Source organism: Hemitrygon akajei, chromosome 13, assembly GCF_048418815.1.
Source record: "Hemitrygon akajei chromosome 13, sHemAka1.3, whole genome shotgun sequence".
NCBI lineage: Eukaryota > Metazoa > Chordata > Chondrichthyes > Myliobatiformes > Dasyatidae > Hemitrygon > Hemitrygon akajei.
Genome location: NC_133136.1, coordinates 107,746,069 through 107,759,670, shown reverse-complemented (window position 1 = coordinate 107,759,670; position 13,602 = coordinate 107,746,069). Strand labels below are relative to the sequence as shown.

The following is a 13,602-nucleotide window of genomic DNA, read 5'->3' as shown; positions in this document are numbered from 1 at the left end:
GAGACCGTTTCGCTGAACACCTACGCTTGGTCCGCCAGAGAAAGCAGGATTTCCCAGTGGCCACACATTATAATTCCACGTCCCATTCCCATTCTGATATGTCTATCCATGGCCTCCTCTACTGTCAAGATGAAGCCACACTCAGGTTGGAGGAACAACACCTTATATACCGGCTGGGTAGCCTCCAACCTGATGGCATGAACATTGACTTCTCTAACTTCTGTTAATGCCCCTCCTCCCCTTCTTACCCCATCCCTGACATATTCAGTTTTTTTTTCTTTCTCTGCCCATCACTCTGCCTGTTCTCCATCTCCCTCTGGTGCTCCCCTCCCCCTTTCTTTCTCCATAGGCCTCCCGTCCCATGATCCTTTCCCATCTCCAGCTCTGTATCATTTTCCCAATCACCTTTCCAGCTCTTAGCTTCATCCCACCCCCTCCAGTCTTCTATCATTTTGCATTTCCCCCTCCCCCCACTGCTTTCAAATCTCTTAGTATCTTTCCTTTCAGTTAGTCCTGACGAAGGGTCTCGGCCCGAAACATCGACAGTGCTTCTCCTTATAGATGCTGCCTGGCCTGCTGTGTTCCACCAGCATTTAACAACTAGTTTCAGTACTTTTACTCACCATCTTGGACAAAGGAGCCTGTTCCTTCACTGTACTATTTTCTAAGTATTTATTTGCTCAGGGGTTTGTTAAAGCTCTTTAATCATTTAATTTTCTTCTATGAGCAATAATCTGAGTAAACACATTTAGGAAGAATAATTATTTCTATTCTGGTTTTTTTACATTTCTTACCTTACGAAGTTTATTATGTTTTAACATTCTGCTATGTTTAGACATGTATAATCCCATAGCTACACTACATGAAAATACACATCTTTTGTTAGATTTAATCCACACTGTCCTTTAAGTATTTCTCTGAAAAGCTGTGTTTTTAAAAAAGGGTGAAGAGATTACCAGTTTCAAATTCATCAAGGTAAAATTTGAAGATATCCTGTGTACACGTGTATCGATTCTAGGATTTGGAAATAGTGTTAATTACTTTAAGATGTTTGTTGGTTATGATGACTGTCAATGAAAACTCAACAATTTTAATTCACTGATACCCTCCAGAGAATACCAGTTTTGTAAGGTCTGATTCTCATGTTAGTTCAGACTCACCAGTGTGGTTGACTTCTAAATGCCCTTTGAATTGACCAGTTTTCATAGTCATGAAGCACTACAATACAGAAACAGGCACTTTGGCCCATCTAGTTCCTTCTACCCATACACAGACCATAATCCGCCATACCCCTCTCATTCATGTACCTATCCATACTTCTGTTAAATGTTGCAATTGAGCCTGCACCCACCAGATCTGCAGGCAGCTCTTCCCACTCTCGCACCACCTACTGAATAAAGAAGAACATGCAGGTGGTTTGAGTTACTATTGGATCCCAAGAGTGAAAATTTGTGGAATGCCTATGAGGTGGCTTTTTTGAGCAGTTTGTGGTAGAACCCACGAGAGAAAAGGCATTTCTGGATTGTGCATTGAACTAAGTTTGATTCAGGAGCTTAGGGTAAAGGAATCCTTAGGAGGCAGTAATCACAATATGAAATAATTCATCCTGCAGATTGAGAGGAAGAAGCTAAAATCAAATGTTTCAGTATTATGCTTGAGTAAAGGTAACTACAGAGTTATGAGAGAGGAGTTGCCCAAAGTTGATTGGAGGGATGGCTAGTAGGGAAAACAGGAAAGTGGGAGTTTCTTGGAGTAATTTGGAAGACAGAGGTACAGTTCATCCCAAAGAAGCAGCAACATTCTAAAAGGGAGGATGAGGCAATCTTGGCTGACAAGGAAAGTCAAAGACAGCGTAAAAGCAAAAGAGGGCGTATACAATACAGCCAAAATTAGTGGGAGCCAGAAGATTGGGAAGCTTTTAAAAAACCAACAGAAGGCAACTAAAAAGGCAATAAAGGCAATTTAGAATCTCAACCAGAGGACCAGTCTATCCTCCATAATTACATTGAAATTAATGAAATTATGATAACGAGGGCCAAAATGCTCCTCTACATACTCTTCTGTCGTGTTCCCTATCTCATTTCTTAATTGGAAATTCAGAACTGTGTTTCTGTAATTGGGACCTCTACATACTGATTATGAAAACTTTTCTGAACACATTTGACAAATTCTATACTATTTAGTCCTTTTACAGTATGGGATTCCTAGTCAATATGTAGAAAATTAAAATCACCTACTATTACAACTTCTATTTTTCTTGCAGCGGTTATCATGCTCCAGATTCACTCCACTAAATGCTGCTGACTATTGGGAGGTCTATAATATACATTCATTAACATGAAGAGAACTCAGTGATCCAAAAATCGGAATTCTTCCCTCCTGCGCCATATCCTGAGCCTAGGTTACACTACATTATCTTCATATTTCCGGCCTCACTAGAACCTGGTATGAGGAGCAATCCTGAGATCACCACCCTGGAGCTTTTGTCCTTTACTTTAGCACCTAGCTCCCTGAACTCACTTTACAGGACATCATCACCCTTCCTACCTATATCATGGGTCTTGATGTGGACCACAACCTCTGGTTGCTCCCCCTTCCTCTTAAGAATGCTGTGGGCTCGATCTGAAACACCTCTGACTCTAGCATCTGAAGACAACATACTATTTGGTAGCTTTGTTCTCATCCATAGAATCTCCTCTGTCCCCTAATCAGTGAATCCCTTATCAATACTGCTTGCTGCTTACTTCCTTCCTCTACAGTTCAGAGAAATTGGAGGTGTTGGTGATGTTTGCAAAGCCTGTATTGCAGAATGAAAGGAAATAAATAAATCAGCAGCATAGTATGGTGGAGCTAAACCCAACAAGAAATGGGAATCAAAAGGCGAGATTCCCATTCATTGGACTTGAACGTTAATGGAAGTTATTTCGTTGCCCAGTGAGCAAAGCTACAACAAATCACTGCAGATGTTCCTACACTAGTGTCAATCTTGTCTATCTCTATACCCTGTAGATCTGAATTATATTTTTCCTTTGGGAATTGCATCATATGTGTATAGGTGGAAGAAACTGTTCTAATATTTCTCAAAACATTTTGAATATTTGCTTCCAAAATCTTATTTTTTCATAAAAACCAAAAAAATGCACTTTTCGTTTCAACTTGTTATCCACCATGTGCAATTTTGATTTTCAGTGTTTTTAATTATTTTTACAAAAATGAAGTGTCAGTAATTCTATGTTATAAATTGTCATTTAATAGTATTCAACTACAATGTTTTTTTCAATGATTGCATGTTTAAACTTCCAGATTATACCAGATAAGCATGGTCTGTTCAAGTTTGTCATAGCTCATATGTTTATGTGGAGATGAGAGTGAACTGAAAAGGCAGTGCAAAATCGAGTTTGAGCTACATTTTTTTTCAGTCGAATCTGGAAAAAAGACAAGTTATTAACATTTCTTGTATTTAATCTAATGTTAATAGAGCAACGTTGATGCACTTTTACTACAAGAATGTAAATGGAGATATTTCTGTGGATATTACACATTATCATAATTCTTACCAATATTTGGAAACTTATTTTGTTTCTTGCCTTGCTACAACTTTCTCCTCTTTCTTTTACCCACCAGTAATGGCTGAAGCTACTGTATTTCTGCTGCTTTGCATGTTGTTTCCTGAATGAATCTATGATGTTAATTATTGTACTAACAAGCTTTGTGCTTATTTTTTCTTCTTAACAACCTTTGTACAATGGTGTTTGCTATTTTTTGTCTGTAGTTTTGCTGAACAGGTTCCGCCTTGCTTGACACATGAAACTTCCCTTCCCTCACCTTGGGGTACTCCAGCTCTGTCCAGGAAAAGGTACTTGCCCAGTAGGAATTACTTTGGTGTGTTTCTATACTATTGATAGGCCTCAGTGTTAAATTAAAAACAAAAACCAAAGTACTCGTATGGTTCTGTTGCATCTATGAATTATTAGTTCATCAGTTCTGATATGATGGTCAACCTGAAGCACGAATTCTTTCTGCGTATGCCTAGTATTTCATTATTTTTTGTGTTATCTCAAATTTCTAGAATATCCAGTATTTGGCTTTGCACATTAAACTGGTCTCTGTAGTATGGAGTTTTAAATTGCCTTCTGTTGATTGGATCAATAGGGAATGTAAATCTTTCATGGTAGAGTAGTGCTTAGTGCAACACTATTACAGCTTGGGATATTCTCGAGTTTGGAGTTCAATTCCAGCACTGTTCTGTGAGGAGTCTCTGTACGTCCTCCCCATGGAATGTGTGGGTTTTCTCTACATCCTCTGATTTTTCTCCCATGGTCCAAAGATGTACTGGATAGGCTTATTGGTCATTATAAATTGTCCCATTGTTAGGTTGGGATTAATTGTGTTTGTCGGGGTTTGCTGGGCAGTGTAGCTCGAAGGGCCAGAAGAACCCATTCCTTGCAGTATCACCAAATAAGTAAGTGCTTTCGAACTTGTAGTTTTTGCAATTTTACTGTATTACCAGATGTGCTTGCAAATATTTAATGGCTATTTTATATTGTGAGACATTTCTAAGATACTCTAGACTTTAAGTTAAAACTTTACATAGTAAATGTTATTTTGCAGCATGTGTTTGATGTTTATTTTGGCAATGAACTCCACAGAATTGAAGTTCTAGCATTGGAATATATCCAAGTTTTAATGTTGATTTAGGGTAGAAACTCAGATCGTAGGACTTGATTCATATAGCATAGTACTCTGTCACTAGATGATATGACCTGCCCAGCTTAGGAGCCTTGCTTGGTCATTTAGTTATTTTTGCTAAACTTAATATTTTTAACTATATATTCTTTAAATTTACCATTGTGATAATCTAAGTTTTTCTGTGTTTTGAAGTGATCTGAAAACAGTATAGAAGATTGTACAGAGTGCTATAATTTAAGAAATAAAATTCCCATTTATATTGTATCTTGGAGGAAGTTTATCGTCATGTTACAAACGCTATTATCAATTGACCAGTCACACTCAACTGTAAACAGTTATAATAGCTATTGAAGCATGAATGCAGATAAGATCCTGATTCCAGTTAGAAGTATTGCTTTTGTGTCACCATCAAAATTATCAAGGCAGGGGCATAGCGACAGCTCCATTTCTGATTCCAGAGTAAGGCCTAAATATATATTGGTTTTAACAAACAAAATGTCATTGTCACACCTTTTGTGCTATTTGTATGTATTTTCTAATCCATAGAATTTGTTATCTTACGTTTATGGTGTATGCCATGATGCATTCAGAAATCCTCACCTTATTTACTTATCATGCTGTACCAGCACCTGTGACAACTCTCAATCAGTTTTTGCCAGAGAAATTGCATGCCTCAAGAAATAGTGGGGCAGCTTTGAGGCTGTGGAGATCCAATAAGATTGCTCCTTCTAACTTCAAGGAGAAAAATAAGCTTAATTTGCCCTTTATTAACTTTTAGGGTTTATTTTGCTTTTTCTTGTGATTTCTTAATTGCTGACGTGCCAATGGCATGCATCTTTGAATTATTATTACAGAGGAAGTCAGTGATGCCTTGGTATATCTAAAAATTCTAAATTTCACACTTTCAACATTTTCTGCTAGGATAACATGAAGTTTGAAATATTAGCCTAGATTTTTGAGGGAGTTTTGGAATAATTCTACATGTGTAAGGTAAAAGAGAAAAATACTTGTGTGAATTATTTATGCCATTACTTGCTATTCTAGAACATTCAGTTCTGCTTATTGTCTTTCAGAAAACAATTAAAAGATATTTATCTATGGTTTAAGCATAAAGTGCAACTTGTGATTGTTATTGAATAAGTTCTTATAATTACAAATGTTTTTAATTCCTATTTTGCATTAAAGGAATTGGTGAATGAATACAGGGTAATGTTATTGGTTTTATTTCTTACGTAGGCCAGGCTATCATACAGTTTCAACTCCTCCTGTATTGCCTGCCAAATCCATCTCAGAACTGAAGCTACTCAATGCACTGACTTCCTTGCATTGTCCTGATGCAGTCATAATACATCCAGGAGCAGTACTTGCAATTTTAGACCTCTTGGCCTCAGTCAGCTTCGACGAGCAATTTGAGGTAAATAACTGGGAATTACAATGCAATTACTATTGAGAGATTAGAATTTTTACTGTGCTATGGGTTATATGTTTTCAGTTACACTGAATTCAGCAACACTAAGTCAAGAAAATCACCAAAACAAAAATGCAGTTAATAACAAAAGAAAATCTGCAGATGCTGGAAATCCAAGCAACACACACAAAATGCTGGAGGAACCAAGCAGGCTAGGCAGCATCTACAGAAAAGAATACAGTCAACGTTTTGGGCCAAGACCCTTCATCAGAACTGGAGAGAAAAAAAAGAGCTGAGTTCCTGCAGCTTCTTGTGAATGCAGTTGTTAATCCTGTTTATGCCTAATCATCTTTATTGTTTTTTTGTTTTCTTTGTCAGTCTAGTTTCTTTTAAAATTTAATGATTATAGCTTCACAGTTTAGAATTTCAGTCTTCCTTTTGTCCTCTCTTACCTTAATGTAATGGCTTTGGATTAAAGGATCAAATCCCAATTAAGCTCAATTTAGACCTTATCCTTTTTTCAAGTGTTTATACACTAGAACCTGAACCAGAGAAGCCCACACCAGGGAGTATGAATTTTGTTTCAATTACAATTAGGGAAACCAAAGAATAAATATCCAAGTCTTTAACATTTTAAACAATCATAAAGTTGGTTAGTTGTAGAGTTTGAAAAGTTGCATAAAAAATTGCTGAATGGCTTTGTCATATTTTGCTACAATTTCCTTTTACAGTCTAAAATACTTCTGTCTTCTCTTACCTCAATATAAAAGCATTGGGTTAAAGGACTGGAACCCAATCAAACTCACTTCCCCTATTTGCAAATGGTTATACTCATCAATAGAGGCCACAATAAAGAAACAGATTAGTTTCTTTCATCTGGAATCCATCAACTTCCAGCCAACTTTTAGACAAGAGAGTTTGAATGCAATAATAGTATCTCTTTTACTCCTTCACTTGCTGTACTTGTGCTGAACTCAAACTGAACTACTCAAATTTATAAAAATCTCAAATGCTTTCAGTAAAGATTACCATCTGCTAGATCATCAAAAATGTTAATTGGCTTTGTAGCATCATCTCAAAATACATTCACTTCAAAATAGGTTGAGCTGCAAATTGTAGCTTTTTCACAAAGTATACACCCAACCTTATATACCCACAGGTTGTAAATGAGTTATTTTCAGCTGTGGTAGCCAAAATGATTATAGGATAACACACAAACTGCTAGAGGAACTCAGTAGGTCAGGCACCATCTATGGAAATAAATAAGTAGTGACATTTCACTCGCCCTGATGAAAGATCTCAGCCCAAAATGTCAATTATTTATTCCATTTTTATAGATGCTGCCTGACCTGCTGAGTTCCTCCAGCATTCTGTGTGTTTTGCTCTGGTTTTCCAGCATCTGCAGAATCTCCTATATTTATGATTACAGAATTCCTTTATTTAAATGTCTGTTTATATTAAAGAAACACTTAGTCATTTATGTCTGATTAGGCCATGGATGGATTGTATCCTGGAACAATTGATTTCTTGCATAAAATATTTGCTTTTTTTTGGACAGACAGTATTAGCATGAACCTCAGTGAAGTGTAATTTTACATGAGTGTACAGTAAAGTTATTGTTAAGGGGTGCTGCAGTAGTGTAGCAGTTCACATGATGCTATTACAGCTCAGGGTGTCAAAGAGTTTGGAATTCAATTCCAGTGTCATCTGTAAGGAGTCTGTACATCCTTCTTGTGGAAGTTGTAGGTTTTCTCTAGGTGTTCCAGTTTCCTCCCACAGTCCTTGGACGTATTGGCTAGTAGGTTAATTGGTCATTGTAAATTGTCCTGTGATGTAGGCTAGGTTAAATTACGGGTTGCTGGGTGGAGTGGCTCGAAGGACCAGAAGGGCCTATTCCATGTTGTATCTTAATAAGTATAAATACAAAAGATACTTCTAAATAAACTGGAACGTGTAGTAATCTGTAATATAATTTCTGCTCAGTTTATATTGAGTTCTTTTGTTGCCTTTGAAGAAAGAGTTAAACATTTTGACAGAATTGCATTTTTAAAATTAACTTTTCACTAAAATGTTCCTGATAATAAAATTTGTTTATTTTCAATTGTAAATGCAGCCATTGCAAACAACAGAACTTTAATAAAAGCTAACGGAAGATAATAAAAGAGTTTACTAACATCAAAAGTAGATAAAAATATAGTGATGTTAGAAATATAATTTTTCCAAACAATGACAAGAAAATTATTATACTGTTGAAAAATATTCCAGTGTTTGTAAAAAGCATATTGTAAGGAAGAATATCTTATAAAGCTGGAGTGGATCTTGTCCTTATTGGGTCAAGTGTTTCATCATCATGACTAGTGATATTTGGTTGCCAATTTACCCTCTTTGGCACTTACAATTTCCAATGTAAGTCTTCTACCTTTAGATTTTGCTTACTCTGTTCCAAAAATTACATTATGGAAGAGCTGAGTTGGATCATTTCTAATGTGTATTTTATATTACCTCTTTCCTGTCTGTCTTAGCATGCTTTAGCTCTTCAGTTTGCAGTGGCTAATATTTTGCAATCACTCATCCACTTGGAGAGAAATCAGCAAGTGATGTGTGATGCTGGACTTCATGCACGGCTTTTACAAAGATGCAGTTCAGCTCTGTCTGATGAAGACCATCCTCTACACCCACCACTCCAAAGGATGTTTGAGCGATTAGCTTCACAGTCATTAGAGCCAATGGTCCTTAGGTAGGAAGTATACATACTGTATGTTAAAAAGTATTAATTAATATAAGATGATTAAGTGTTGATATCCACTGTGAACTGGTCAGATTTTTGTTAGAAGACTTCAATTTAACGTAAGCTTTTTCTCAACAAAATTAGTCAAAATTTGTGGCTTAGCAGTATAATTTAATTTGTAGCAGGTTGTCATCAGTTTGATAGTTCCAACATCAGAGGTTAATTGAATCTTGCCTGAAATGTAAACAACTTTTCCTATAGCCCCCAGCCTCCAAACCCACCCATCCCAGATGCTCTGCCACTGTTAATGTATCAAACTCACATGTAGGACCTATAAACCCACTAGAATAGACGTAACTTCCCTGAACAAATGGGCAGCTCCCATGGAGACAAATTTCAAAACCAATGTCATACATAATACACTTTATCTTGTCCTCCTGTTCTCATGTTATTGGGAATTTGAAGATATGTAATACCAAGAATAAAATTTACCACAAAATACTCTTCTTCACCTCACAGTACTTGTTTTCTCCAACCTGTATGGTAACAACTCCAGCCATGGATACTGAATGCTGTACTGTTATGGAACCATAGAATGTGTTAAAACCTCAAGTGATGAATAATTTTTTAAATTTTTTCCTCTGCAGTGATATTGATAGATGCTTTTGAATGCATTTCATACAGTTTTCAATCAAAGTATTATTTTCAGATACATCAAACTCTGTTTTAATACTTAAATTTAAAAAAACATATGGACTTGGTACTTGGTTGTTGCTCCATCCCAATATTGTTCGCAATAATGGTATTGTTAGTTGTAAGGGCCATCATAAAGGTGAGATAATGTGGCAACATCCTTTTTGTAGGAATTTAACAGTTTGCTTCTTGTATGTTCATCTTAAATATACTATTCCTGTATTAATATACTCCTTAGCCACTTAGCATACAACTAATTTTTTGGAATTATGTTGATGGAGGTAAATTATCTCCTTTGTGATTAATCTGGCTGTGACATAACTTTATTTCTAAATTACAATATTGAAAGTAAAAGGATTTGTAAGGTTTGACAAGGGTGGGTTTGTAATTAAGAACAAATGTGAAGTATTTTTTGTTCGTTGAAGAGAAGAAATACTGTATTTAACTGACTGAAAACTTTTAAAGTGTTTATTGTTATTTTCTGCTAATATTGACTATCTTTGTACTGATTGCTTTCAGTGAGTTTCTCCGTCTTGGTAACCCATTGAATTGTGGTGCCTGGGATAAGAAACTAATTAATGTCTATAGGGTCCACAAGCCAAGTTCATTAAGTTGTGAAGCAGATATGAGAGGTATGCTGTAAGGTATATATAAATTGTAAAAAAAAAAATTCATAATTTCCATTGGTTTATGTGAATATTCATAATTTTCAAATTTAGTTGGAGTAATATTTGAAATATAGCAGTTAACAAAAAATATTCCTGTGATATGTGTGCCACATTGCTCTTCAGCAGTTGCTCTGAGGACATTAAAAGATAACCACATACAGTTGCAAAAGTTTGTGAACCCTTTGCAATTACCTGGTTTTCTGCATTAATTACTCAAAAACTGCAGTCTGATCTTAATCTAAGTCAATCTGCCTCAACTAATAGCAGAAACACTAGGGAGAGTAGAAACAATACTAAATTTCCTCCATTTGTAGACAATTTCTCTTACTGTAGACTGATGAGCATTAGGTCTTACTATTAGTGGTGCAGAATAGTATAGTGGTTAGCATAACACTTTACAGTACAGGAGGCCAGGGTTCAATTCCCGCCGCTACCTGTGAGGGGTTTGTATGTTCTTCCCGTGACCGCATGGGGTTCCTCTGGGTTCTCCGTCTTCCTCCCATAGTACCAGTTGGTAGGTTATTTGGTCATTGCAAATTGTCCTGTGATTAAGCTAGGATTAAATCGGGGGATTACTGAGTGGTATGGCTTGAAGGGAGGAAGGGCCTATTCTGCGCTGTATCTCAGTAAATTTTTTAAAAATAAATAAATTCTTCTTAGGTCTCTGTGCGTTTTTTGATTGAGGCATGGTGCACATAAACACATCCTCCTTGAGAAGAGCAGGCTCTGTCAGTAAGCTGACTTTGTGTCTTTTTTAGAGGATAGGGCACCTCTGCAACCCACACCTCCAATCTCATCTCATTGATTGGAACACCTGACTCCAAATGGCTTTTGTAGAAGGCATTACCCCTGTGGTTCATGTACTTTTTTGAACCAAGACTGTGATTGTTTGAATGGTGTACTCTGTTGATGAGAAGAAGTACAGGCAGTCCCTAGGTTATGAATGAGTTCCGTTCCTGAGTCTGTCTTTAAGCTGGATTTGTACATAAGTTGATACGTATTATTTAGCGTCAGTTAGTCAGATGTTTGTCTTAGTATTGAGTATATATTTTACCTTTCTATGCATATAAAACACTTAAGAAACGTATGTATTTCAATAACTAAACCACTGCATTGCTTAGTAATAATTGTAGCTTTCATCGGGGCAGGGCCTTTCATATGCTCCATTATTCTCACTTTATCCTTTAAAATTGTTCTGTTCATTGACCGACTGTAGCCTAATGTTTTTCCAATGACCGATGGCGTTTCACCTCTTTCCGATCACTTTATTACTACCACTTTATTTTCCATTCGTGATCGTTTTCCGTCAACGGAACAGAAACACTGCGGATTCAGCAGCAGCTGCGGGCGGTGGGTCCTCTGCTCCGCCGGGTCCTAAAGTCCGCTGTACTGAATTCCCCGGGTCCTGAAGTCCACCCGCAGTGAGACAGGTTAAATGGGACAAGTGGGGGTGGTGCTAACTGGAAAAGAGGGGGCAGAGTGAATCTTGCTAAGAAATATTTAAGCCAAATATGGAGTTACACACTCAACAGTGTTAACGGCAGTGACTTAAAATGGCAGACGGCGTCGTGATCCAACTTAAAGTAGCGGACGGCATTCACCTCCCTCCTTTCATAAGTACGAGTTGTTCGTAAAGGCTGATTTATACTTCTGTGCCGATGCAAGCATTTATACCTGTGTGATGGTGTGTCTGTGTCGCTCTGCAATTCACTGTCAGAATGCTAGTTGTTGGTGGGGCTTCTATGCCACTGTGCAAAGTTTCTTCGTGTACTTCAAACAATGGTGACTGAGCACATGTTGGAGTTGGAGCTAATAAATGTTGAACAAGCATTACTTTTATTGAAATTACTGCAACGCAGAAAAGAGAGAAAATGTCAGAGGAGATGGTATGTACAACCATTGAACGGATTGAGGCAGAAGGAGGGTGAATTTTCTGTGCTTGTCTGGCCTCTGAGAGACATGGCTGAGGAAATGTATTTCAGATATTTTCAGATGTCAGCAGGTAGATCTGACGATTTGGTTCATCGTCTCCAACCATTTATTTTGCATCAGTGTATGCACAGTATGCCTATAGACGGGAGGAAATGCGATGCTACCAAGCGGACCAATCACAGTCATTGCTGTCTGCGTTGCTGCGATGTGCAGTTACATTTTTCGGAGAGGTGCGCGTCAGGCTATGGCGTAGGGTACAGCGTAGGTTACGCGGCTACACTGTAACGCTGTCAGCGTTCATTTGACGTAGAAATATAAATCAGCCTTAAGTTGGACGTTTGTAACTCGGGGACTGCCTGTATAATTGTTTGTGTGTTATTAGTTAGGCAGAATGTGACTAGGATGAACATCAGACCACTTTTTTTGAGTAATGAATGCAGAAAACCAGGTAATTGCAAAGGGTTCACAAACTTTTTCTTGCAACTGTATATAGCTAAGCTGCCAGAGACTTTTGTCCAATATTGTAATAATATTATTATAGCACTGTACTGCTTCCGCAAAAAGAAACACATTTCATGACAAGTGTGAGTGATGGAAAACCTGATTCTATTGTGGACTGAGAGTGGGAAGGGGATAAGGAGAGGTGAATCATGGTTGGGAAAAAGTGAAGCAAGAGGAGAGTGAATGGAAAGCACCAGAGAGACATTCTGTAATCATTAAGAAACCAATAGTTTGGAATCAAATGGCCTTGCCTGGTGTCCCAGGACTGGGTGTGTCTGCACCCACACCACCCTCTGCTCCAGCCCTGTTTCTCTGCCACTTATTTGCTCCCACCAGATCTCCAAATTCACTCTCCACTTCACATTGGCAAATACAGTACAGTGCAAAAGTGCCTAAGACTTGCAGAGTACTGTACTTTTCAAATTCCCTAGTTCCTGGTATTCCCATGCTATTATTAGCCTGCCCCAAACAAATTATCTTACACTGTTTCCAATTGCATTGCTTTTGCCGCACATTTGTCCATTGAAGCCTTTCTGCCTTTTCCAGGTTTCTGCTTCACTATCGATGCTGTAAACACTGAGCAACACACAAAATGCTGGAAGAATTCAGCAGGTCAGGCAATATCTTCATGTCTCGGTCTAACTCATCAACAATGTATTACCCTGCATAGATGCTGCCTGACCTAAGTTTCTCCAGCATCTTGTGTGAGTTGTTTAAGATATCCAGCATCTGCGGAGTCTCGTGTCTATGACTGGTAAAACTGTATTGCTATGTGACCATCTAAGAAGTAAATGTGATGCAAGAAATAGTACATTGCAAAAGTCTTAAATTTGTTTAAGATGTTTTTTGCCTTCTGCGTTAGTGTATCAGTAGGAGAGTAAATTTCAGATTTCCTAACATTCATTTTCCAAAAAATTAAATGTTAGAGAAGTTTCATAAAAGAATGTAACAGACCACTTTTCAAATAAAAACTTGATTACTTT

General features: G+C 37.4%; 1 protein-coding gene across 2 annotated transcripts in view; it reads left to right on the top strand.

Annotated features, from left to right (window-relative positions):
* The window catches only part of wdfy3 (WD repeat and FYVE domain containing 3), a 333,550-nt gene that overhangs the window by 146,368 nt on the left and 173,580 nt on the right, over positions 1–13,602 (top strand). The window contains exons 13-16 of one of the 2 annotated variants that reach the window (XM_073065239.1): positions 3,773–3,856; positions 5,926–6,103; positions 8,620–8,834; positions 10,038–10,150. In XM_073065239.1, coding sequence (XP_072921340.1) covers positions 3,773–3,856; positions 5,926–6,103; positions 8,620–8,834; positions 10,038–10,150 — 590 coding nt within the window. The remainder of the gene's footprint in view (positions 1–3,772; positions 3,857–5,925; positions 6,104–8,619; positions 8,835–10,037; positions 10,151–13,602) is intronic. The other variant, XM_073065240.1, reaches the window with a different exon arrangement.